General features: G+C 36.1%; 2 protein-coding genes across 2 annotated transcripts in view; one reads left to right on the top strand and one right to left on the bottom strand.

Moving 5' to 3' along the window:
- The window catches only part of LOC127856425 (zinc finger protein 432-like), a 205341-nt gene that overhangs the window by 19075 nt on the left and 160683 nt on the right, over positions 1-25583 (bottom strand). The gene's annotated exons all lie outside the window — the stretch shown is intronic.
- LOC127856430 (uncharacterized transmembrane protein DDB_G0285607-like) lies at positions 1573-3333 on the top strand. The gene is made up of 3 exons (XM_052392639.1): positions 1573-1929; positions 2624-2862; positions 3143-3333. Exons 2-3 carry the CDS (start codon positions 2628-2630, stop codon positions 3184-3186), a joined length of 279 nt encoding a protein of 92 aa, XP_052248599.1. The 5' UTR covers positions 1573-1929; positions 2624-2627; the 3' UTR covers positions 3187-3333.

Here is a 25583-nt window from a genome sequence, read left to right on the forward strand (position 1 = left end):
CACCAAATGCCACCATTTGCCATGTAAAAGTGTGGCAAACGGTGAAAATTCGATGGAAAACGATGGAAAATGGTAAAATGCCATCGTTTTCCACTAATCGATGGAAATCAACAGTGGCATTCGATGTAAAACGGTGGAAATTTGATGGCAAACGGTGAAAAATAGGACTTTGTCATTTTTTGAAGTGGAAAATGTACATTTTGAATAGGAGAAAATGGCTCTTAGAAAATTTTGCAAGAAAACCTGAGTGGCAAACGGTGGAAAAAAAACTTAGAACATTTTCAAACAAAATGCTCTCTGACAGAACAGAAAACGAAAAACAGTTCTTTTAATTTAAATTGAATGTTCATATAATTAAATGACATTTTCCGCAATTCCATGCGGAAAACTAGTAAAAATATGCAGAAATATGCGGAATTATGAAGAAAATATGCGGAATAATGGGGAAAAAGACTGAAATGTGCGGATATTTGATTTTTTATGAGATTGCGGATGCTCAAGAAAATTTGTCCGCATATTTTTGCGAACATTTGGTTTTTATAGGCGGAAAGTAGATTTTTGTTTGCACAAAGCTTGATTTTGTACACGGAAAATACACTTTTGGGGAAAGTTAGGACTAGTTATTTCAGGCTATTTCAGAAGTCAGATGTGTGCGGAAAACACTGTTTGTCATTTTTACAAGTATTCTAGACATAGGCATTAAAAAACAAATCTGAGTGCTGTTTCTTGTTGTAAGAGCAGTAGCAGTTGCATTTGTAGTTGTATCAGTGGTGGTGGCGGATGTAGTGGTATGATGGTAGTAGTAGTAGTAGTAGAAGTATTAGTAGTAGCAGAGGCAGTAGCAGCAGTAGTATAGCTAGTAGTAGTAGTGATAGAAGTTGTAGCAGTAGTAGTAGTTGTAAACGTAGTAGTAGTAATAGTAATAGTTGTTGTTGGAGTTGTAGGAGAAGTTGTTGTTGTATCAGTAGCGGTGGTGGTGGTGGTAGAAGTAGTAGTAGTAGTAGAAGTAGTAGAAGCAGTAGTAGCAGTAGTAGCAGTAGTAGTAGTCAGTGGTGTCGTCGTTGTTGTCATTGTCGTCGTAGTAGTAGCAGCAGCAGCAGCAGTACAAGTAGTAGAAGTAGAAGTAGTTGCTGTTGTTATTGTTGTAGTTATTGTTGTAATAGCAGTTTTGTAGTTGTTGTAGTATCAGTGGTGGTGGTGGTGGTGGTAGTGATAGTAGTAGAAGTAGTAATAGTTGTAGTAGTAGCAGTAGTAGTTGCAAGTAGTAGTAGTAGCAGAAGTAGTAGTAGTAGTAGTAGTAGAAGTAGTAGTAGTAGTAGTAGTAGTAGTAGTAGTAGTAGTAGTAGTAGTAGTAGTAGTAGTAGTAGTAGTAGCAGTAGTAGCAGCAGTAGAAGCAGCAGTAGTAGCAGCAGTAGTAGCAGCAGTAGAAGCAGCAGCAGCAGTAGCAGCAGCAGTAGCAGCAGTAGCAGCAGCAGCAGTTGTTGTTGTTGTTGTACCAGCAGTGGTAGTTGTTGTAACTTGCAAAGCAATTTCTACAAATAAAAATTTCTTAACCCTGTTCAAGTTACATACACTCTCTGAATATCAAACTACAGCAACTACAGCTGAGGTTTACAAACTATCTGATAACCACTGTGTGTTGTTGGCTTAACAGCCTTTTCTGATTGGCTGAATTCAAACACAGATGGTTTTCCTCTTGGTTTGAAATACTGGCCGGTACACATGTTAGAAAGTATACAGGTTTAACTTGTTGTTAAAATGAAACTAAATTAATTTCACAAACAGTAGAGATGAGTTATTCCATTACCAACAATTTCTTAAAATAATTATGTATAATTAATATCATTTGGATAGTGACATGAAGTGTTGTTAAAGAGTGATGAATACAGTGTTTCAGCAGTCTGTCTAGGAATAGAACAACAACTAAAGGTTTGTGCTTTTCATAATATTTCTAAATATTCCTTAAAATTAATGCTTCTTATGTCATCATTGTAGAATTTTTTTTTATGTGATATTTATGGCAAATATTAATTTAAATGATGTAATACGAATTTACAATAAGTGCAGTTTGCAGCTTGATTAAGGAAGTAATTAGACCTAATGTGTAGAAATTAATAAGGTTGAATGTAGTATTGGAAGTTTATCATGCTAGGGAACAGATGCTTAAAGGGAGTTTTGTGCTGTGCATGATGAGCACTCAATGCTCATTAATGATGTTAATGTTTATAATAATAAATTAATTAATTAAATTTTTATGTTTCACTGTGCATTTTCATACCAATAGAAATTAGAATTAAACATTATTATAATTGTAGCAATATTAAATTTGTACTTATCATTCCAACAAATTAAGTTAAAATAAAATGATAATGTGTTAAATATATTTTGTCATAATTTTGTTTAGTTTTAATCTAACCTGAGCAAAAAGTGATCATTAACTTGGCTGGTGTTCTACAGACTGAGCTATCCCGCAACCTGACAATTTATCTACTAAATTGACTTATTCAAAACGTGATATAAGATCAAAATTACATTTATTTGAGTAACCAGTAGGACTTCAATATTAAGGGTAGATGACTACAGATTTATTGATTTCTATGGTTTGTCATACTTTTTTCGACAGCTTGATGGCGGACTTACAGAGCATTAGCAACAGTTTCAGCAGCGACTTCTCCAACAGCAGCAACTTCTCCAACAGCATCAACCACTGCAGCAGCGAAAACAACAACTCCAGCAGCAATCAACCCAGCAGCAGCAACAACCACCCCAGTAACAACAACCGCAGCAAAAACAAATCCAGCAACAACAACCAGATCCTCAACCAGATTGTCAAGACCTACCTGTCAACAGGACATAATTATGGTGGGTACACAAAAGTAATTATTACAAAAAGTATATAACTTAAAGCTACAGTATGCTGTGGCAAACTGAAGCATTAGTTATTGCTTACTGATCTCAATTCACTTATAACAGATTCAATCAATTTTATCTTTACTCTGTAATTTGTAAAATTATTATAATGTCTTATTATGTCACAGAAAAGTGCTGGTAAAAGAACTAATTTTCTTTGAGCAAAAAGGAAAGTAAGGAATTCAAACTTTGTATATAAAGTTACAGAATTTAATGTAAACATTTATTTCAGGCCCAGCTGCTATTAGACATCACTGGCATAACAGATGCCAGTAAGGCTGCAAAGAAGTTGTTCCGCCGCCTGTACAGGGAGGAGTGAAATAAAACGAAGGACTGTGAAACACTAGAGTACTTGAAATATTCTGTTTTGTTAAGAGTGTATATATCCATTGTCTACTTCAAATAATAAATTGTTATACATTATTTCTTTACCTAATTTGTATTTTATTTATCCTTTTTTCTAAATTCAGTTAGGTGACATTCAAACTGAGAATGCAAAGTGCAATCAATATCCGTAAAACAATGACTAATTGTACATCTTGCTCCACCATTTGCCAACGTCTGTGGCAAACGGTGTAAAATATTACACCATTTTCCACTGGATGGCAAACGGTGGCATTTTGTCCAAATTCTCCACCGTTTGCCATCGTCTGTGGCAAACGATGTAAAATTTTACATCGTTTTCCACTGGATGGCAAACGATGGCATTTTGTTTCAATACTCCACCGTTTGCCATGGTCTGTGGAAAACGATGTAAAATTTTACGTCGTTTTCCACTGGATGGCAAACGATGGCATTTTGTTTCAATACTCCACCGTTTGCCATGGTCTGTGGAAAACGATGTAAAATTTTACAGCGTTTTTCCACTGGGTGGCAAACGATGGCATTTTGTTTCAATACTCCATCGTTTGCCAGAAAATGCCACCAAATGCCATCGATGATGTAAATTCTTTTCACTGTTTTCCACCAATTTTCATCAAATTTGATGTTCCAATACTCCACCGTTTGCCACTCTTTTTTTCCATGTAAAACGATGAAAATCGGTGGCAAATCTACAGACGGGCTAGTAGTAGCTCCAAGAATTTGGGAATTTGAAATTCGAATTATATATGGCAACCATGATCATAGATAAGTTCAAAGGCACAGGACTCAGGCAGAAGTGGATTACTGAGCGTGAAAATAAAAGTATCGCACATCACAATTTCATAATGATTTCTTTTAAAAGTTACAAATAAATCACTGGAGAAAACTTGTGAAAGCAGTTTGATTCAGACAAACAGACAAACTGAATGAGAGACAGTCAAATTTAACCCCTCTCGAAACTTCTTTGCAGGGCTATAAATATGTGAACTTACACTCAAAATCAACGAATATTTTGTAAAATATTCTGTAAAATAAAGTTAATCCATAACAAATCAGTGTTCCTTATAGCAACAGCCACCATTTCAAGGCCAGATGTGGTCTGGTAACAGATTTAAGTAGATACAAAATGTTAATGGGGCTTTAATGTAATTAGACTGTGAATTTGAGCAAGATACATAACCAGTTATTAAAGAGGGGTTGAAAACCAAAGCGTTAAGACTACCCCGGTGTAAGTGGAAAACAAGAGATGTGTTTGTCAGAAACACAATCACCCCAGGAAACCCGATACCTTGTGAGTAGCATACCTTCGGAGCAGCATTGTGTATTTCTGCATGAGCTAACAAAGGGGAAGTAAATTCGAAAAATGAAAAAATTTCAAAGTCCAGTTTGAAACAACTGTGTTTTTACATTGATAACATGGTATTGGCCTACACATAGAAAAATACTGACAAATTTTCCTTAAAAAATGAGTGAAATGTGGCTCCCTGAAGTAGAAGATCGGGAAAAAGGGCCATTTTTATGCATTTAGGGGAGAAAAACAGCTTTAATTTGCAAGCCGCTAAAATAATTAAAGGATTTATACAAATTTACACATGCCTGCCATAATCTCTCAGCAGGGTTTCTCCATAAAACTATTTCTCAGTCTTCACGATAGTTCATTTTACCCACTAGCCATTCCGGCTACTTGAATGGTGAAGACAAGTAGCCCTGCAGCAAAATTTCTAGACCAAAGTAAATTTGTTAGAATATACACCCTGCTAAAGGGTTTAATCTTTCAATAGCAGATAATCTATTAAAAAGTAAAATTGTATCCGTGGTACGTTAACTGTAAAGCCTATTGCAAAAACAATTGCAACACAATATAACAAGTCAAGGTAATTATGTCCTTTATTAATCATAAGTCTTTAACATGTGATAAACAACTTCTTCGTTCATCTCATCATCACTGCCATCCTGGAGATCCTCTTTGTCAGAAACCATATCCTGTAAAACAAGCAACCTGATAGTTATTTTCCAGAAGTTTACTTGACAAGTGAAGACATAGATCATAAGATGGCATACTTTTATCATACATGTTGACTTTTTTCTTATGTTGTGTTTTAAGCATAGCTTATTAATCTCTGTCTTACAGAAGTAGCTTCTCCTTCATCACTGATTTTTAACCACTTTTCTTGAAATTCACGTTTCCGTGATTTTTCATAGTCATTTGTTGACTTACGATCAGTAGTGGGCAGTTTCTTGCCAGGCTTCGCTTTAGCTACGTATTTAAGCATTATGCAGCCTTATGCGCGTAGGGACTTATACTTTGGAAACACACACAAGGTCACAAAGTAAAACTATGTTTATTCCGGAAATACAAGCCGCGGACGTCGATTGGTTTCCTTCTGCAGTAAACACATCAGCATGACGTATGCCAACATTAAATAACCAGTTTAAATTGTTCACCACGTGGCCTGGGTTACTACTCGAAAATGACCGTTGAATGTATGGACCAATCGGAACGCATTTAAATCTCGTATTTTAGGCGAAGTTGAACGAAGTTCTGTCGGAAATCCTCGGGAAGTACTCACAAAATAATGAAGTTTATCACACTTAAAAATGTAAACAATATTAATACATGGACAGTGATTTTTTTTGCTCAAATTTACAGCCGATTTTCGGCTGCTTCCCAATCGCAAAAATACACGTTTTTCCCAAAAATCTGACCAAAATTTCCCAAAAAAAGCCCAACTTCCAAAAAAAAAAAAAAAAAAAAATTTTTTTTTTTTTTTTTTTTTTTTAGAAAGAAGTCTCATATAACTTAATTATGATTTCATAAATTTAGGTCTCAACTTTATTTTTTAAACATCTTACAAAATATATAACTTGAATTTAGTCATTTTTGTCCATAAATCATTCCCAAACTTGCCACTTTTATTGATTAAAAAAAAATCCCAGACTCCTTTTCTAGAAAACTCCCTGAACATGCACTTAAAAACAATATCACTTCTGTTACTTATAATCCTATTTATAATGCTTAATTTTTCCCAATTTCATGGTTTATCGCGCTATTTTTCCCAATTTCACAGTTTATTGCGCTAATTTTCCCAATTCAAAAGGCAAAGGCTGTTACAAATTAAAGCAAAAAAAATCCCTGACAGAATTTCTACTGGCCCGACGGGCGTACGATATGGCAATTTTAATAGGCCTGAGCTATAATTTACACGCCCAGGCCACCGGGCGTGCGCTTATTTCGCAGACTGATTTCTTGTGGAGAAATTTGCGTTTTTAATGACCATGTTGGGAAAACATGGATACCAAATGGAGAAGACTAGGAAACCTTATGATGTGAGCATCAACTTCAGGGGACAAAAATTCCACTCGTCCGCTCGTATTTACGAGTGAAATCTTGAAAGGACGAGTGAATTTCCCTAAAGCTCTCGTCCTACAGGACGAGTGAAAAAAAACTGATGTTAAAATATATATTTTCTGACCAGTAAGACTCATTTTCATTAAATAAAATCATTTCTTAAAGCATATCTATTCCGAAAGTAGAACGCGAATGAACCGGAAATCGTAATTGTAAATTTCATACAGCAGGTGCGCGTTGTTATGCGAGACTGTGTCCCGAGTAAATATTGGTTTTTTTGGTGTAAACTTTGCGCGTCCATGTTGACAGGGAATCATCTGACTTCATGCACTGTAAGTATTGATTTTTTTAAAGAATTATTTTACTGCGAAGTACGGTTTTAAACCAGTCTGAAATTCATCTGAAAAATGTCTGACATACGAGCGTTCTTTAAAGGGGGCAGGAGCGATGTTCAACCATCCGAAATGGAAAGCACTCAAGCATTAGAAAAAGGAAAAAACAAATTTGTCTTCATTTATTTATTTTGTGTTCCTCATAAATAAAGTAAGTTAACATTTCTTCTGTGATCAGCTGGCATGAATAACTAAGTAAGCAGCATTTTAGCAGTGATTTAGGAAACATTGTTAGTCATATCAGTCCTTTGCAATCTTTCTTTCACACATATTTGAAGGACAAGTGCATGTGTTTGCAGGACGAGTGAAAATTTTAATGCACTTGTTCTGCAGGACGAGTGCCATTTATAAATATTTTTGTCCCCTGAACTTTATAATTCTTTTTCGTGACAAAAACCCTAATTTCCAGCCATTTTGTTGCAATTTCTTTGCTTTGTAGAGGCCTATAGTAAGCGTATGTTGGTACATATGCATACAAATGTACTTTTAATGCCTTATATATTATCAATAGTGCCTTTTCAACATGCTCCAGTTTTATTTCTTTTTACCAACACTATTTTGGAAAATATAAAGAAAGACTTGACTGCTTAGTAACATAAATTAATTGGTTGGGTACATAGAATAATGTTTTAATAAGTGTATGTGGGGGTTGTATGTATAATATTTAAATGTGGCGTGTTCTGAGCCTTTTGGTACTTATATATATAATTCGTCAAGCGTCATAATGAGAAAAAACTCATTTGAAATGACGTCCAGAGCTCCAGATAAGGTTTTGTTGAATTCTTAACCTTACTACCAGATTTTCAAAAATAATTCTTAACTCTGAAATTTTATTCATAAGGTTACTACTAAGTTTTGGAAAATAATTCTTAACTTTTCTAAATGACCTAAAAATAAATAATAATGGATATTTTCATGCAGAAAATAAACAAGAGCACCTCCTTGGTGGGGGGGGGGGGGGGGATTCTTGGGTGCGATGGTTGGACGGTATTTCAAAAATAAAATAATAAAAATAAATATTTGTGTTTTTTAAAGATTCGGGGAGGGGGGGGGGGGGGGTAATTTTAGCAAAGTTTAATAATTTGACCTTGAGAGTCAAGGTCATTCAAAGGTCAATGTAAAATTTAACTTGCCAGGTACAGTAACCTCATGATAGCATGAAAGTATTTGAAGTTTGAAAGCAAAAGCCTTGATACTTAAGAAGAAAAGTATCTTCTGCTTCGCAAACGGAGCAGGCCGATTGTTCATGCTAGGTTGGTTAACAGATGCCAACATAGTAGGCTGACTGTGCATGCTAGGTTGGTTAATGGACGCAGGAGGGTTCCAGAACACGGGTCCATTGTTTGGAAAAACAAAGTAGGGCACGACAGGAGTGCTTGCGTTCGGAGGATTGGGAAGCCTTTGTAGGGCATTCATGAGGGACGTTTAGGGTATGGGTGTCTGGCTTTTGTCTCCAAATGCACCATGGTACATGCGTGATGGGTACTTGGGGGAAGCAGCCTCAGTTTTATAGGTGACCGGACTGCGCCACCTAAGACCCGCCTCACTATCTGTTCTTCCCCACGGCAGCTTCCGTTCCCTATGTCCAGCGGGGGTATGGGATAAATATGGGGGTATGGGGGTATGTGAAGTCTGCAATGAAAGAAAAGGTCTTGGCCTGGAGGGGGGCTGATGTCGATATTTGGTCTGGCCAAGTCAACTGGTGTTGTACATGAATAGGAAGGGATCTTTGGACAAGGGGTTGGGACCAATCTTGCAACTGCGATTGCAGTTCTGAGATATTTTCCTGCAGTGTATTAATCTCCGCGACAAGCGCAGCCTTTTCTCGAGCTTCCGGCCGGTTCCTCTGCGCACCTAACCCCACTTTTCGTGTGAGACTGTCTCACCAGTCACCAGTAAACAACCGCCCCATATTTCTTCATTGGTTTCTTCATCTTCCTCCAGCGTCCTTGCAAATAACCTTGGATTAGGACGGAAGTCCATCATCTGCATGGCCTCTTCATCCAGAGGTCGCCGCATGAGTATTCCCAGAGATTCTGGATATAGGTTACCAGCATTCTCCCGGAGATGTAGAGTAATTTCAGGTATTATCCACCCTTTAGTGATAAATAACCTTATTTTCTTTTCATATCTACTTTCACTTCAGAAAATACATGTCACTAAGAAATACCAAGTTTGATTGGATAATTTAAGCCAATGAAATTACTTTTACCTCAAACTAAAGTGTATGGTTGAAACGGTTTAAAGTCAAAACGGCCTCTGCTAATATCGACCCCTTGCGGCAATTATCCACCCCCTTAAGGTTTAGTGTTTTTTTTCATTCAGATCTATGCATAAATCCATTTTTTAATTAAGAATCTGAGAATCTGAAAATCTGAGAAACACATATGATATTAACACAGTAAATATAAATAATCTAAGTAAGTCAGACGCAAGGCATGCAAAGTAAATATCTACTACTTAGATGTAACGTAATTAGAGTTTTAATTAATCGTGATGTGTACTCCAAATACATACTTTGATTAACTTTTATCGGAAAATCTATGCTTTAACAATATTTCTTTTAGTTAAATGCATTACCAGAGATCGGGATAAAGGTGCGCAGTGCGTTCTTTTCCCATTAAAATGGAAAAGTGCATCATTTCCATAATGAAAACTTGTTGATATCAACGCAAAACGTCCTATTTGAACTGATGCGATTTAATTTAATCATATTTTTCAACTTCGCTTTTGCTTTAGTTTGTTAATTTAATCCAAAGTTAAATGTAAGCATGTGTTGTTTTTTTACTGGAATTGTAAACATAGTCAGTTAAAAGTCTTCCGAAAATTTGCACTATGTAAATTGACAGTTTGACGTCATCAAATGAAAACCGCTTCCTGTCTGAAGTAATAAAGCGACAAATTTCTCGCTGACAAAATTGGCTTCCTTTGTCTAGCAATCAACATGCCGAACCAATCGTGTGTTTGTTCCTCAATGGCAATCGTCAAATTTAATGATAGCAGGTGCATAGCTCCGCCTTAGAATCTTTTGCAGAGAACGGAGGTGGAGTTAACGGTTAATTGAGCAAGGGTTTGCGAGGTGAGTCGATATTACCAGACACAGTTATTTTTGTGTACGGTAATATCGACCCCCCATAAAAGATCAGTTACAATGTAAACTATTCATTATGTTATAAAAACAACATCTGCAGGGCTTATTTTATCCAGATATACATATGATTTATCATAAAGCGCCCTCAGACTACTTTGGGGGAATGAGTCCGCAGCCCTTAGGAGGGAGAATTTTCGCGGCGTTTCCCTTTTTAGGGGATTTTTTTACTTACTCTCCCATTATTACATTTGAACATGTTTGCACTATATTCATTGCATTTTGCATAATTGAGTATGTTTGCAAAGATTAAATTGAAATAGAACTGAGATATAATAATCATGAGACACATCTTTATATTAAAAAAAAAATAAAAAAAAAATTGTTTTTTTATTTTAGGGGGAATTTTTCTCCCCAAAAGGGAAAACAGTATACTTTTCAGGTGTGGGACTGCCGCCAAATTTCAACTGCAGATTTAACAGATTGAGGGCCCTGTCATATAAGTATCAAATCGAAAATTCAATGCAAACATACAGCACTACGTACTGTTAACGATGCATTTAATTTTTACCGGTAAAAATTCGAAAGTTCACTCTTCCTATGTAAACATCAAACATGACGCGCGATGACGTCAAACATGACGGAGGCCGATCAACTTTATATTTTTCTAAGAAAAGCATAACAAGAACATTTAATAACATGAATTTAATTGGTTCTGGCTACCATAACTTTAAATGTCGCTTTTTATTATTTTTGACAGGCGCGACTTTATAGTTATGGACCAACCCCATTAGGAAAGTCAACCAGAAATTCCCGAAAAGTTGACACTTAACAAAAACCCTTCCAAAACAGCTTTTAAATGCAGTTATTGGCCCAAATCAACCACTTGATGGAAAGATTTTCATTTACATATATATTCTTTCACAAAATACTATATTAAACATTTAAAATTTATCTATTCTGCTCTTATATATTGAGAAAAATAGCGATGTGACAGACTTTCTTGAAATGTGAATCTCTCGAGATTTCACGGTCATATGATGTTATTTCTATTTTTAGTAACATACCATGTGCTCAAGTGTTTTCAAATTCAGAATGACATTTCCCGGTATTTTAGATTATTCTGGCTTGTTTTGTAAACAAATTGTATGGTAAATACAAACTCAAGGTAAATAGTATTTAAAACTACCCAATTCACACTGAAATCACACTGAAATCAGTCTTATAATCCACCAGAAGTAAGTTGTTAATCTCAAATAATAGATTTCAGAAAACAAAAGTAATGTTTACAATTTCAGCAAAAAATGCCAAGGTCGATCCGAAAGTATCCAAATGAAAACTCGTCACGTGACAAAGCGACAATGGCGTCACAATTGTGAATTTCAGACCGATGAGAGTTATTTTCATCTATTGTAAGATGCATTTGAAACATTTGAACCTTAAAATATTCCCCGATGCAGTAATTTATATTCATTCAACAATATACGTAGAAATGTATCCAAGAAAATTAGCTTTCTTTGATTTATAGCGTGACATAAATATGTTACGGCTCTGGTTGACTTTCGATATGGGGTTGGCTTCAGCGTACAGGTATGTCAATACTATATAAACTGTACGCTTTAGTTTCTTTAGCTAGAATTTAATTACTGGGGGTCGATAATACACGCGGGTCGGATTTACCCGAAATTACTCTACAAGGGGTTTAGCCAATTTTGGTCCAATCTCCAGAATGGATGTCAAAAAGTGAGGAGGGTCAAAGTTTACCTGTACCTTCCTGTGTGCTACCGGTGTCCTTGGTGTGGCCGGTCTACTGCCCATATCCGCCATTTTAATTCAAAATGTTTAATAGACAAAAAAACAACAAACAAGAAATGTGTCCACAGGACACATAGATGCCCCCAACTGTAACTTTGTCACTACATAAAAGTATAACTGTGTAAACGCTTGGTAGAAGTTATTAGTTTTTTTTCAAATCCTAAACGCAGATTTCGAAACTAATCGCGGACCCTAAGTTCAAGGTCAAGGTCACAGGGGTCAAAATTTGTGTGCTTATGGAAAGGCCTTGTCCATATACACATGCATTCCAAATATGAAATTGCTATCTGAAGCGACATAGAAGTTATGAGCATTTTTCGTAATCTAAACGCAAAGTGTGACGTACAGACGGACGGACGGACGGACAGTCCAATCACTTTATGCCTTCCTTCGGGGGCATAAAAATGCCTTAGAATATCAAAATAAATCAGAAAGCCACATAAAGTAGAGAGCAGACAACATGCTTAATCCTTGAAATGCACTAAGTGACCCAGTGACCTAGTTTTTGACCTGGCATGACCCATATTCGAACTTGACCTAGATATTGTCTTCATACAACTTCTTACCAAGTTTAGTAAAGATCAGATGAAAACTACTTCAATTAGAGAGCGGACACCATGCTAAATCCTTGAAATGCACTAAGTGACCCAGTTACCTAGTTTTTGACCCGGCATGACCCATATTCGAACTTGACCTAGATATTGTCTTGATACAACTTCTGACCAAGTTTAGTAAAGATCAGATGAAGGAAATTCAGCGCCGAAATCAAAACAAAACATTTTTAAAAGGACATGGAGAAAACCAAAGAATTCAGTGCAATTTGAACGCTTGGACCGGAAGTATCAGCGCTTATCTGATCAGGAAGATATACAAAATGGCAGCCCCCATGAAAATAACAACTATGCTGATTTTACAAGTCGTTTCGGCCTATTCAGGTACACCAACTTATTACAGATTCCCCAGGTATAGTCATCAAAGAACGGTAGTAACAGTTTCCGGCATGCGGCTCCAGTTCTGTGGAATTCCTTTCAAGAAAGCTTCAGAAAAGCGAGCAATTTTAATCAATTTAAGAGCTTAATTGTGCACTGGAATGGTAAAGAATGTAAATGCTCAGCATGCAATGTCACATAGGCTCGCATAGCTGGCACACAGATCTGGAGCGGCATGCCACACTGCTTCCTTTTGTTTTGTTCTTCGGCTGCTTGTGCTGTCCTTATTTCTGCTTTTGTATTTTATTTTTGCTTTTGTACTTTATGTTGCTGTAATATATTAGTTTGCCTGTGCCTGCTCATAGTTGTGTTGCTCATAGTTGTGCTGCTTTTCGCTATGTTACTAGTTTTATTGTGAGAAAGCTGCTGATCAGTTCACCCCAAATCTGATTTGAGATGATATTCGTTCTTAGATAAGTTTTATCCGGTCGCACTTTTGTGTTTCTTTTTGTGTTCAGTTTTTTATTTCCTTTTCTCTTATTGCAGTTTTTAGTCCTATCCACAGGAATAGATCAGCAGCTTCCTACACAGCTTTTAAACTCTCATATTGTTTTATTTGTGGTTGCAAATGTACGATTAATTTTGCTTTATATTGCTTCTGGTTTCCATCGATGCTTTATTACTACCTGGTCATTTTAAATAACTTCTTGCACTGACTCTGCTGCTGGTCCAGCTAATCTACATCCTTACATTGATTTGTTTGTTTTAAACATATTTTACCCCGCGCGTGCCACGATGATGATAATATCATGACTTAAATTGCCCCTCCTAGTGCAACACCAGCAGGAAAGTAAGGAATATGTCTACTGTAGATTAATTTGTGTTGTATGCCTTAAATTGTATCGACTGTTTGTGTATTTGTATTTCTTATGATTATGTATTTGTATTTTAATACCCAAGTAATTGTCTTTCTTTTAACTAGCTTCTTTACTCTTGTTTTACTGTTTACATTTGTTGTATAGTCTGTTCAAAAGCTTCACAGCTTATGTTATTTGTTTTTGTCTTGCCGACTCAAAATAAAATTTATTTGATTTGATTTGATTTGAAAACTACTTCAATTAGAGAGTGGACACCATGCTTAATCATTGAAATGCACTAAGTGACCCCGTGACCTAGTTTTTGACCCGGCATGACCCATATTCGGACTTGACCTAGATATTGTCTGGATACAACTTCTGACCAAGTTTGGTAAAGATCGGATGAAAACTATTTGAATTAGAGAGCGGACACTAAGTGTGACCGACCAACCGACAGACAGTGCGAAAACTATCCTCGATTACCGTAAATTCGCGACCTTAACATTTAATGTCAATATTAAAATAATAACACATAAAAAACAACGAAAACGAACATTAACTTTTTAAAATAAATTCATTCATCGCTGATTTGTTCCATTATGATGTCCACACAATGTTTTTAAAGCTCTTAAATGTCAATATTCTTGACATTAGTGTAAAGCGTCAGCCATTTTGTTTTACTACCCTTGATTCGCGGGTATGACGTCATACAAAAATTCAATATGTACAATGTCGAGTAATTAGGCCAAGCTAACTTACTTTTAACAGTTTACATTGGTTTCTGGTGCAAATGAAACATTTAACAAAAAGTCAAACACGAAATAACAATCAAATCTAAACATATGAACAAGGATAATTGCATGGGAAATGGGAGCAGCTCCCATAACAACTGTGTCTGGGTGGATTTTTTCCAAGACCCTGTAACGTTATGTATTTTAGGCACTCTGTATAATTTTTAGGCTCCAAGAACAGACACATTCTCCTCCTTAACAGATTTGTAAGCATTTATCAAGGCAGTCGGTGAATAATGCCTATACTTCTTGCGACGATGCTTAGGGATTGTCTTAAAAACAAAAAATAAATAAAAAATAAGCTTAATTGTCATGGTCTAAATAACACACAATAAATCATGTGTTGGAATTGTTCATGTTTTCGAAGCGTAACATTTCCATATATGGCAGTGCTGCTACAACAGCAGACGACCACAGGGACCGTTAAGTAAAAATAATCTATTATACTACATATATATACAAGGGATACAACTGTGAAAATTCCTGCACACAACCATGGTGTAAACAATAGCGAAAAATTTGCTTCCAAACGCAATAAATACACCAATTAAACTGTATTACAACAGCCAAGACATTTATCTTTCAGAAAATAATACACTTGGCAATAAAGTACAAGCTTTTCATTGAACTAAGAGAGAAAGTTTCATTCAAAATGCTAAAAAATCCTTACTTGGACACAGGTGTGCACAGCTGAAAACTGAGAATTCTAGAAGTAATTTCGTATTCCTTTGTTATAAAGCTCTTTTGCTGGTACATATTCCTTGGATAGTTTTTTTCATAATAAAATAGAACAAAATTACTATTTAGTGAGCATATTTTGCAAGAAATTCACATCAATCTGCTTCAATTTCACAATGACAATGTTTTACTTTCATTTTGGATAGTTCACATGTATTTCTTACATGCGATTTGATTGGTTGAAATTCCACTGCAGTAATAAATCCAGCCATTCACGTTCCTTGTAACATTACCTGACAAATTGCATACAAATCCTTGAAGATAGTAGAAATGTAAACAAATTTAATATTTACGGTGTTTTACATATATGCAGTTACATGCAATTATGGAAGGTGTCTACTTTGATTAATAAAGTGTCTATGGATAATAAAACAAGGTAAAATTTGCTCAACTTCTCTGTAATTATTAAATTATGAAACAAAATGTGTCAAAGTGGGTGTGCACACCTGTGTCGCATTTCGAAAATTTTACCGTTTTTCATGAAACTTTCGTTTCAAACACAACTATGAACACTTTTACTGCTTTAAACATAGTTATTATCTGATAGATAAATGTCTGAGTTGTTGTTATACAGGTTTTTTGGTGTAATTATTGCTTTTGGGAGCGATTTTTTTGCTATTGTTCAGACCATGATGCTGTGCAGGAAATTTGACAGTTGTATCCCTTGTATATATGTATATAGTATAATAGAGTATTTTTTACCTAACAATCCCTGTGCAGACGACAACAAAAAATTGTGATATCAGATTTTAACTTAATATATATGAAATTCGATGGTCCGATATTATTGATGTTAAGAAAATATGGTATTTTTGCTAATTGATGGTAATTAACACTTTTTACTTGTTTAAAACACATTATTTTTTGCAAATCTATAATGGTTCCAATCGAGTAAACATTCGTTTGCATATCGCCACGATCACGCATGCGCAGAAATAAATCTTGATACCGGTTACGTGACGAAAACGAAATCCGCGAATCTAGGTAAGTCGCGAATTTAGGAGAGTCGACGATATCTACCCCCTTTTCTTCGAAATGGGGGCATAAAAAACAACAACAGGAATTAAAAAAAGAAAAAAACATGTGACAATGACGATGACAATAATGTAAAAAAAAGTTTTTCTTTAACATATAACTACCTCAAACTGGCCCACCTACCACGTGAACTTAAACCCCGGTTTCATGTAACGCACATGTGACCGGGAAAATCAAATATTTCTTATGATTTAATACAATAATAATAATAGCAGTAATAACGTTGCTATAAAGTTTGAAAAATGGTTACGAAACAGCGTGGTTTCTATGCAGCATGGTTCAATCCCCTATTTTTCAATTTTTCAAACACGTGGTAAAGCAAAAGACACGGTTAGCCTTATTTGTAAAGAGTTAGACACTCGCTCATACAAAATGACAAGAGTTAGGAGCATTGTCGCAAAGGATGTCGCAAAGTCGTTTGCATTGAACATCCGAGTCCAAAAATGACAAGAGTTAGAAAAAAAATGCTTTAATAGTGTTTCATGGTGCAAGCAGTCAATAAACCTTAATTTATTCACAAGAAAAATGACAAGAGTTAGAAAGAAACACGTGCTTTAACTGTGTTTTCGGTCACGAGCGGTCAATATACTTTATATATTTACATGCAAAATGACAAAAGTTAGAAAAAAACCTGTCGTTTGCATTGAACATCTGAGTCCAAAAATGACAAGAGTTAGAAAAAATTGCTTTTAATAGTGTTTCACGGTGCAAGCAGTCAATAAACCATAATTTATTCACAAGAAAAATGACAAGAGTTAGAAAGAAACACGTGCTTTAACTGTGTGTTAGGTCACGAGCGGTCAATATACTTTATATATTTACATGCAAAATGACAAGAGTTAGAAAAAAACCTGTGGTTTGCATTGAACATCTGAGTCCAAACATGACAAGAGTTAGAAAAAATTGCTTTAATAGCGTTTCACGTGAGTCCAAAAATGACAAGAGTTAGAAAAAATTGCTTTAATAGTGTTTCACGGTGCAAGCAGTCAATAAACCTAAATTTATTCACAAGAAAAATGACAAGAGTTAGATAGAAACACGTGCTTTAACTGTATTTTCGGTCACGAGCGGTCAATATACTTTATATATTTACACGCAAAATGACAAGAGTTAGAAAAAATCCTTTCGTTTTCATTGAACATCTGAGTCCAAAAATGACAAGAGTTAGATAAAATTGCTTTAATAGTGTTTCAAGGTGCAAGCAGTCAATAAACCTTAATTTATTCACAAGAAAAATGACAAGAGTTAGAAAGAAACACGTGCTTTAACTGTGTTTTCGGTCACGAGCGGTCAATATACTTTATATATTTACATGCAAAATGACAAAAGTTAGAAAAAAACCTGTCGTTTGCATTGAACATCTGAGTCCAAAAATGACAAGAGTTAGAAAAAATTGCTTTTAATAGTGTTTCACGGTGCAAGCAGTCAATAAACCATAATTTATTCACAAGAAAAATGACAAGAGTTAGAAAGAAACACGTGCTTTAACTGTGTGTTAGGTCACGAGCGGTCAATATACTTTATATATTTACATGCAAAATGACAAGAGTTAGAAAAAAACCTGTGGTTTGCATTGAACATCTGAGTCCAAAAATGACAAGAGTTAGAAAAAATTGCTTTAATAGCGTTTCACGTGAGTCCAAAAATGACAAGAGTTAGAAAAAATTGCTTTAATAGTGTTTCACGGTGCAAGCAGTCAATAAACCTAAATTTATTCACAAGAAAAATGACAAGAGTTAGATAGAAACACGTGCTTTAACTGTATTTTCGGTCACGAGCGGTCAATATACTTTATATATTTACACGCAAAATGACAAGAGTTAGAAAAAATCCTTTCGTTTTCATTGAACATCTGAGTCCAAAAATGACAAGAGTTAGATAAAATTGCTTTAATAGTGTTTCAAGGTGCAAGCAGTCAACACACCTAAATTTATTCACAAGAAAAATGACAAGAGTTAGAAAGAAACACGTGCTTTAACTGTGTTTTCGGTCACGAGCGGTCAATATACTTTATATATTTACATGCAAAATGACAAGAGTTAGAAAAAAAACTGTTTTTTGCATTGAACATCTGAGTCCAAAAATGACAAGAGTTGGAAAAAATTGCTTTAATAGTGTTTCACGTTGCAAGCGGTCAATAAACCCTAATTTATTCACAAGAAAAATGACAAGAGTTAGAAAGAAACAGGTGCTTTAACTGTGTTTTCGGTCACGAGCGGTCTATATACTTTATATATTTACATGCAAAATGACAAGAGTTAGAAAAAAACCTGTCGTTTGCATTGAACATCTGAATCCAAAATGACAAGAGTTAGAAAAAATTGCTTTAATAGTGTTTCACGGTGCAAGCAGTCAATAAACCTAAATTTATTCACAAGAAAAATGACAAGAGTTAGAAAGAAACACGTGCTTTAACTGTGTTTTAGGTCACGAGCGGTCAATATACTTTATATATTTACATGCAAAATGACAAGAGTTAGAAGAGTTGAGAGAGGCCAGCAGTAAATATACGTCATTTATTCGAATGGAAAAATGACAAGAGTTAGAAGAAACATATCATTTAATTGTGTTTCACGAGGCCAGCAGTCAATTTACTCAATTTATTCAAATGCAAAATGACAAGAGCTAGAAAAACACTTGCTTTAATTGTGTATCACGAGGCCAGCATTAAATATACGTCATTTATTCACGTGCAAAATGACAAGAGCTAGGAAAACATATCGTTTAGTTGTGTTTCACGAGGCCAGCAGTCAATTTACTTCATTTATTCAAATGCAAAATTACAAATGCTAGAAAAACACATGCTTTAATTGTGTATCACGAGGCCAGCAGTAAATATACTTCATTTATTCACCTGCACAATGACAAAAGATATTAAAAGCAATTCTTTAATTGTGTTTCATGGTGCCAGCAGTCAATAATACTTAATTTATTCATATGCAAAATAACAAGAGTTTAGAAGAAACTTATCGTTTAATTGTGTTTTATGTCGCGAGCAGTAAATATACTTCATTATTTACATGCAAAATGACAAGAGCTAGAAAAAGCACATGCCGGTACGCGGTGACCCCAGCTTTATTTGATTATGTTTGCATGTTGTTATGTATTGTGTAATGCTGTTTTTTGTATCGTGCAGTGCGGTTTTGGCCATTGATCACTTGCAATAAATAAAGGACCACATGCTAGTGTATAATGAGAGAGCAATACTGCAATAGTTTCAATGATATACAATATAATTGAAGGTCGCGGTGGTGTAATGGATTTGTTGTCCGCCTAGCGATCGGGAGTTTGTGGGTTCGATCCCTACTCGGGGAGCGTTCTCATTATCTCTTCGATAGATACCAAGTTCTGGTTCTTCCCAGGAAACGGACTCGAGAGTGTCTCAATAAGCCTTAGGATTTTGATGTAATCGAGCAAAAATAAATAAGCTTAAATTAGTTCAAACATTAACTTATGTAATTGATATCATTTGGCAAATGTATGAAGCCGTTTTACGATGGAAGTAATTAGTAAGCTTTAATAACGCCTTTTAGAGCATACTCAAGACACAACAGTGATTCACTATAGCAAAAATATATGCATAATTTATTTATAGAGCTTGAATTATACAAAAACAATACATAATACAAAAGGCTGTCACATACATGTTATGCTCGAGGAGTGGGCAAATGTATGAAGCTGTTTTACGATGGAAGTTATTAGTAAGCTTTAATTACGCCTTTTAGAGCAAATTAAAAATTTTATGTTTCGGTCGTCCTAAAGGTAATGACGTTATGCATTTTCGGTCATATTATGTACCGTAGTGATGTTACACATACTGATACATGTAGTGGAATGTTGCAAAAATTTAATATGAAATTGTTCAAAATGATCTTACTTAAGTAAACTTCAACAAATTGCTTAATGTATTATTATTTATTCGGTTACAAATCATCCGATCATTATGTTTTACAACATTGCAATAAGTGAGCAAATACGTTTTTAAAGTTTAAAAGACATACTCATAAATACATACTCAAGACACAACAGTGATTCACTATAGCAAAAATATATGCATAATTTATTTATAGAGCTTGAATTATACAAAAACAATACATAATACAAAAGGCTGTCACATACAAGTAATGCTCGAGGAGTGGGCTTTGTCACAGATATTGGCTATACAAGTTCAAAGTGGTTGGCATATGAAACATGTGTAAGGACTTATTATCATCAAAATACAATAAAGCTACCTTTACAATTCAGTAGAAACGAAAGTTTGTATAAATATTACTCAACACTTCATAGAGAAATAACTCATGAAAAAAATTATTGAACTTACAATATTTGCTTACATGTACATGTATTTCTTGATACTTAAGTTCCAATTCGGTATTAGCAACTTTATTTTCGTTTAAGTTCACACATATTTTTAAACACTGCGTACCCAGCTATTTTAATTGTATGTATACATGTATTTAACTCACGTTCATACAGTATCCTTTTATGTTTGATAAATGTGGCATAAAAAATCATCGATCTGTGAACACACTCCTTTAAATGTCATTAACAAATTTCAGACCCTCACTGCAACAACTAACTAACTCTACCACAATTTTCTAAAAATAATCATGCACAGTTCTTAAATTAATTTGAAATTAACACAAGAAAAGGCCAATAACCATACAAAACACCATTAACAAACAGTTATAGAAAATACATATGCAGGACTGCGGGAGAAACAAACACAATTTCAGATTTGTATTGTATTGTATTGCCCTGAAGAGGTAACACCTTCACACAGGCATCTTCTCCTTAATGCTAGTCCCTGTACAAAGAGAGAAGCAACAAGGGCTGTTTGTAAAACATGCATGCCCCCCTATATGGGATATAAGTTGTAGTAGCAGCCATTGTGTGAATACGTTTTTTGTCACTGTAAACAACGGTGGTGGTGGTGGTGGTGGTTGTGGTGGTGGTGGTTGTGGTGGTGGTGGCGGTGGTGGTGGTGGCAGTGGTGGTGGTGGTTGTCGTGGTGGTGACGGTGGTGGCGGTCGTGGTGGTGGTGGTGGCTGTGGTGGTGGCGGCGGTGGTGGTGTTGGTGGTTGTCGTGGTGGTGACGGTGGTGGTGGTGGATACAATGCATTACAAAAATGCAGTTAGCCTTTCATTTGGTAAAATTTAAATATATTACAAGGGAGGCAAATGCTGTAACAAAACAGAACATGCATAAATGGTAGTTGTTTCCCTTGTTTGAACCATGCTAAATCCTTAAAATGCCTATTTCCAGTAACTGACCTTCACCTGTGACCTTTGACCTAGTGACCTCAAAATCAATAGGGGTCATCTGCGAGTCATGATCAATGTACCTATGAAGTTTCATGATCCTAGGCCCAAGCGTTCTTGAGTTATTGTCTGACAACCACCTGGTGGACGGACCGACGGACAGACAGACCGACATGAGCAAAGCAATATACCCCCTCTTGTTCGAAGGGGGGCATAAAAATACTATGATAACTACACAGAATGTTTACACATTTAATGTTTTAGAACATTTTTATTGTAAAAGAATATATTCTGTCATCATTGTTATTTGGTAAATTAGATGTTGATGTATCTCATTAACTGTGAATTCGAGTATTGGTATGCTTCTGTTTTTATCCCCACGCTTTTTGAAAAAAAGGTGGGGATATTGTGGTTATCTCCGCCGTCCGTCTGTCCGTCCGTCCTGGCCACTATCTCCTCCTACACTAAAAGCACTAGAACCTTGAAACTTACACACATGGTAGCTATGAGCATATGTGCGACCCTGCACTATTTGGAATTTTGATCTGACCCCTGGGTCAAAAGTTATAGCGGTTGGGGTGGGGCCGCGTCAGAAATTATCACTCATTTTTTTAGGTTATTTTACATTTACTTCTTTATTTCTACACCGATTCACTTCAAATTGATACTGGACCTCTCTTATGACAATACGGTCAATCTCAACCATGCATGGCCCCATTCCCAACCCTGGGGCGCCCCGCCCACATAGGCCACACCCACCAAAAATTTCCATTTACTATAATTTTTTCATTTCTACACGGATTCACTTCAAATTGATACTGAACTTTTGTTATGACATTAGGGTCAATCTCAACTATGCATGGCCCCAATCCCAACCCTGGGGCGCCCGCCCACATAGGCCACACCCACCAAAAAATTCCATTTACTATAATTTTTTCATTTCTACATGGATTCACTTCAAATTGATACTGAACTTCTCTTATGACATTAGGGTCAATCTCAACTATGCATGGCCCCATAACCAACCCTGGGGCCCGCCCACATAGACCACACCCACCCAAAATTGCCTTTACTATAATTTCTTCATTTCTACACCGATTCACTTCAAATTGATACTGAACCTCTCTTATGACAATACGGTCAATCTCAACTATGCATGGCCCCATTACCAACCCTGGGGCCCCGCCCACATAGACCACACCCGCCCAAAATTGCCTTTTACTATAATTTCTTCATTTCTACACCGATTCACTTCAAATTGATACTGAACTTCTCTTATGACAATACGGTCAATCTCAACTATGCATGGCACAATTACCAACCCTGGGGCGCCCTGCCCACATATGTCACACCCACCCAAAATTGCCTTTTACTATAACTTCTTCATTTCTACACCAATTCACTTCTAATTGATGATGAACTTCTCTTATGACAATACTATCAATCTCAGCTATGCATGGCCCCATTACCAACCCTGGGGCACACCTAGGTCAAACATTCGGCGTGGGGATACGCGTCGGCCTCTGCCGCGCCATTTCTAGTTTAATTTTATTAGTATTCTGCTTTAACTATGTTGGGTCAGGCTCTTAATTTCTGTCAACGGAATGAAATATCAGCATCTTCCTGCATCATGTACACTCAGTGACCCTGTGATAATCCTCCTTGCATCCTCCTAGAATCCTCCTCATGTGATTATCCTCCGTGCATCCTCCTACTGTGATTATCCTCCTTGCATCCTCCTCATGTGATTATCCTCCTTGCATCCTCTTCCTGTGATTATCCTCCTTGCATCCTCCTCATGTGATTATCCTCCTTGCATCCTCTTCCTGAGATTATCCTCCTTGCATCCTCTTCCTGTGATTATCCTCCTTGCATCCTCCTCCTGTGATTATCCTCCTTGCATCCTCCTCATGTGATTATCCTCCTTGCATCCTCCTCCTGTGATTATCCTCCTTGCATCCTCTTCCTGTGATTATCCTCCTTGCATCCTCCTCCTGTGATTATCCTCCTTGCATCCTCCTGAGATTATCCTCCTTGCATCCTCCTCCTGAGATTATCCTCCTTGCATTCCCCTCCTGTGATTATCCTCCTTGCATCCTCTTCCTGTGATTATCCTCCTTGCATCCTCTTCCTGTGATTATCCTCCTTGCATCCTCTTCCTGTGATTATCCTCCTTGCATCCTCCTGTGATTATCCTCCTTGCATTTTAACACACAATACATGTATGATTACAATATGATGATTACAACAGACTTGCATTTACATAACAGCAGCCACAATTACCTTAGGCTGGTTGTAATGAAGTGCAAATCTGCTTATTGATCACTTCCACATTCACCGAAATTTAATCTGAACACACACAGAAGTGTTGTTTTCAATGCCGAGTGTGGTACATCATTTTAACAACTTCAGTATTATTAAAAGAAACATTGTAAATGTCTACTGTACAAAATATACATGCTTTAGGCCTTAGGCTATGGGGAACAGTTTCCCATACAGCCACTGGACCCTTTTGTTGTTGACAATATTTGAGCCTGATTCGATAACAAACAAGAACATATAAATAAATTGATTATGTTTCTACTATTACCATATGTTTGCTACATAACAAGCTATTATATGTACCTACTTAATGAAAAGGTTTGTTTATGTCTATAACTGATGTTCTAGTTAAGAGTAAGGGTGTCACGTTTACATATTTTTCTAAACGTTTAAACGAAATGAAATAAACGAAACGTTCCCGTTTAAACGGTATCAGGGGTTTTTCTGCCTATTTTGGGAAAAGGAGTCTGACCAAATTGGGAATTTTTTATTGACAAAATTGGTCATTTTGGGAATTTTTGCTTCGATGAAACGGCTCATTTGGGAAAAAAATGTGAATTAATCATGCTTAAAAAATTCAGTGGTTTAACAAATAAATTTGTTTTTATTTGGTTATTTTGTCTTCTTTTTGTAAACAGATGCAATATTGGGCATGTTCAACGTTAATTGAATTACTGCAGTTTTGTTTTTCAGTTACAGTTACACTCTGTGATAAGAACTAAACAGTTAAAACCTTATAGCAAATATTTTGACCAAAACAAACACTGGTTAGTCACACAAGTTACAAGTTTTGGAAATTGTTTTTTTTTTATAATTTCGGTTTGGGATCGGGTCCGTTTGCTTTGGGAGTGCCTCCGTTGTTCGGAGGCGCAGACAGTGCTGAAAAACCCCTGGGTATCCCTATGTCCGTTTTAAAATCATCACGCATCAGTGCCATCACTTCTTCAAACTGAAAGAAGTACTTATTTCCCGATATTATATTTAGTGCATATCCCATTCGCACATGATGTCATACTAAAACCAACTGTTCTCATCGTTGTCTAACCAATGGGTTACAATTTGTCTACTTACATGCCGTAATATTTTGACACGAATGTGAATTATTTACCAACATTCCTTAAACAAGAGTAAACCAGTTTTCAATTATTTAACGTTCTACTTATAGCACGATGTATATCAAAAGATGCATACTTAAATTTTAGTAAAATGTTCCTACACGAGATTGTTCGCCATATCTCGAGAAATGAATGGCGATGAATAAACGTTGTGAATATTTCCTTGGGCCAACGCGCGTTGAATGTTCAAGAGGATTCGGGGCATTCTCATGCAGCAAAAGCCGGGAATTTCATGATGATGCGCGTTAAATATTCAAGAGGTCTAGTCCGTACATGGTGTATTGTTATGCTTACGGTATTATGAATAAGGGCCATCTGGAGCACAGGATACAAATAGTTTTTAATACGAGTCTTTTTCAGCAACGAGGGCCCTCTCTACACTTTGGGGGATTGGGGCCAGGGCCCTTAGAGGGGGGAATTTTGCGTCGTTTTGGGCGAAAATGGGAATTTTAGAAGATCTTTTCACCAACCATTGAGCACTTAAAATTGCGATATTTTAATATGATTTATATAAATAAACAACTAATCAAAGTTAGTAGCACCATACCAGCAGGCAACATAGGTATAACATTAAATAAAAAAAAGGGAGGGGGGATTTATAGCTGAAATAGGGGAAA

The sequence above is a fragment of the Dreissena polymorpha genome, chromosome 13 (assembly GCF_020536995.1).
Source record: "Dreissena polymorpha isolate Duluth1 chromosome 13, UMN_Dpol_1.0, whole genome shotgun sequence".
In the NCBI taxonomy this organism is placed as follows: Eukaryota; Metazoa; Mollusca; class Bivalvia; order Myida; family Dreissenidae; genus Dreissena; species Dreissena polymorpha.

Bases quoted from the DNA above. Each gene is read 5' to 3' on its own strand.
- LOC127856430 (XM_052392639.1), top strand. From the start codon at position 2,628: ATGGCGGACTTACAGAGCATTAGCAACAGTTTCAGCAGCGACTTCTCC. The intron at 2,863-3,142 runs GTGGGTACACAA...CATTTATTTCAG, and splicing joins GTCAACAGGACATAATTATG to GCCCAGCTGCTATTAGACAT.